The sequence below is a fragment of the Nilaparvata lugens genome, chromosome 2, assembly GCF_014356525.2.
Source record: "Nilaparvata lugens isolate BPH chromosome 2, ASM1435652v1, whole genome shotgun sequence".
Classification (NCBI taxonomy): Eukaryota; Metazoa; Arthropoda; class Insecta; order Hemiptera; family Delphacidae; genus Nilaparvata; species Nilaparvata lugens.
The window spans coordinates 10,321,246-10,322,624 of NC_052505.1; the positions used below are offsets into that span (position 1 = coordinate 10,321,246).

Sequence of the window (1,379 nt, forward strand, 5' to 3'; positions counted from 1 at the left end):
TCATTGTACTAGTTCAGCAGATTTAGTTTCGATCAGGTCATCTTGCATTTCTTTGAATGACCACAAAACAGAAAAGTTTCTACACAAATCACTGACTGACTTAAAACGCACTGTCATGTCCCCAATGACACTGTCCAAAATGACATTAAAAACTTTGTTCTTAAAAGTGGTCTTTGCATGAAGTTCATGTTCCGTATTGTCATCACACACCTCATCGTCCTCGTCAGCTGCTCTTTTACGTTTCCTACTTCTTTTCTCTTCCTCTTCAAGTTGCTGCGGCCATCCTATGTTTTCAGCAACGACCAAAACTTCATTGAAGATTTTATCCCAACCATCATTCCGCAAAACTTTCAAATCTTCTATCAATTGACTTAGATTCTTTGACGCTACATCTAAGGTTTCACCACGGTTCTGTAAAACTCTGTTGACTGTGTCAATGGGTTTCAATATTTTGTACCAAACCGATGCAAGAAGAAGGCAGTTGAAGCTCTTGAAGTATTTCTTCAGTCCCTCTACGTCTCGATGACATTCTGCTGTCAAATTTAGTTTGATCACTTCCTCAAGTGCTTCTACTATTCCAGGAAGATGAGCTGCAACAGGTCTTACACTATCCACTCTTGCTGACCATCGTGTTTTTGACATGGAGTGAAGAGATCCGGGTATTTTATTTTTCAAAATATCCCACCTCTGGGGGCTTGAACTGAAAATGTTGAATAACTTTTGGACAGCCCCAAAAAAAGTTATAGCCGCTGGACAGCACTCAGCTGCTTGTTCACCACAAAGGTTTAAGGAGTGACAAGTGCACGCAGAGTAAACAGCTTCGCTGTTGGCTGATAATATGAAAGCCTGAGCTCCTTTATAGGCACCTTTCATGTTACTACCATTGTCGTACCCTTGGCCTTTACAGTCTTCTATAGGGATTTCATAGCGTTTCAAAGTACTCAAGATAAGCTCAGCAATATCTTTGCCACTCTTTTTTGTGCAATCAGCAAAACATAGAAGTCGTTCTTGCACTTTGTAGGGTTCACTTTCTTCTTCGGTTTCATGCACGTATCTCAAAATAAATGCTGTCTGTTCAATGTGAGCTGAATCAGGTGTTGCATCAACAATTACAGAATAATACCTGGCTTTTTCTCTTTCTTCAAGAATTACCATTGTATCTTGGGAAGAACATAATTCTATAAATTCATTCTGAATATCATGCGACAGGTAGTGAACTTGCATTCGTTCCCCTTTAGTTTGATATAAACGAACTTTATTTAAATGCTTGTTTAATACTGGATCATAATTTGCTAGCAGTTCTAAGATGCCCAAAGAATTTCCATTAGATGGGTCTCCTATTTTTTGATTAGTGCCTTTAAAAGCAAGCCCTCTTTCAG

At 39.0% G+C, this 1,379-nt stretch overlaps 1 protein-coding gene across 1 annotated transcript; it reads right to left on the reverse strand.

Annotated features, from left to right (window-relative positions):
• Positions 1–1,155, reverse strand: LOC120349584 (52 kDa repressor of the inhibitor of the protein kinase-like). The gene has a single exon (XM_039419985.1). It carries the CDS (start codon positions 1,153–1,155, stop codon positions 1–3), a length of 1,155 nt encoding a protein of 384 aa, XP_039275919.1.
• Between the last annotated feature and the right edge of the window lie 224 nt (positions 1,156–1,379).

What these genes read in the sequence shown, in the direction of transcription:
- LOC120349584 (XM_039419985.1), bottom strand. Translation starts at nt 1,155, where the DNA reads ATGGTAATTCTTGAAGAAAGAGAAAAAGCCAGGTATTATTCTGTAATT.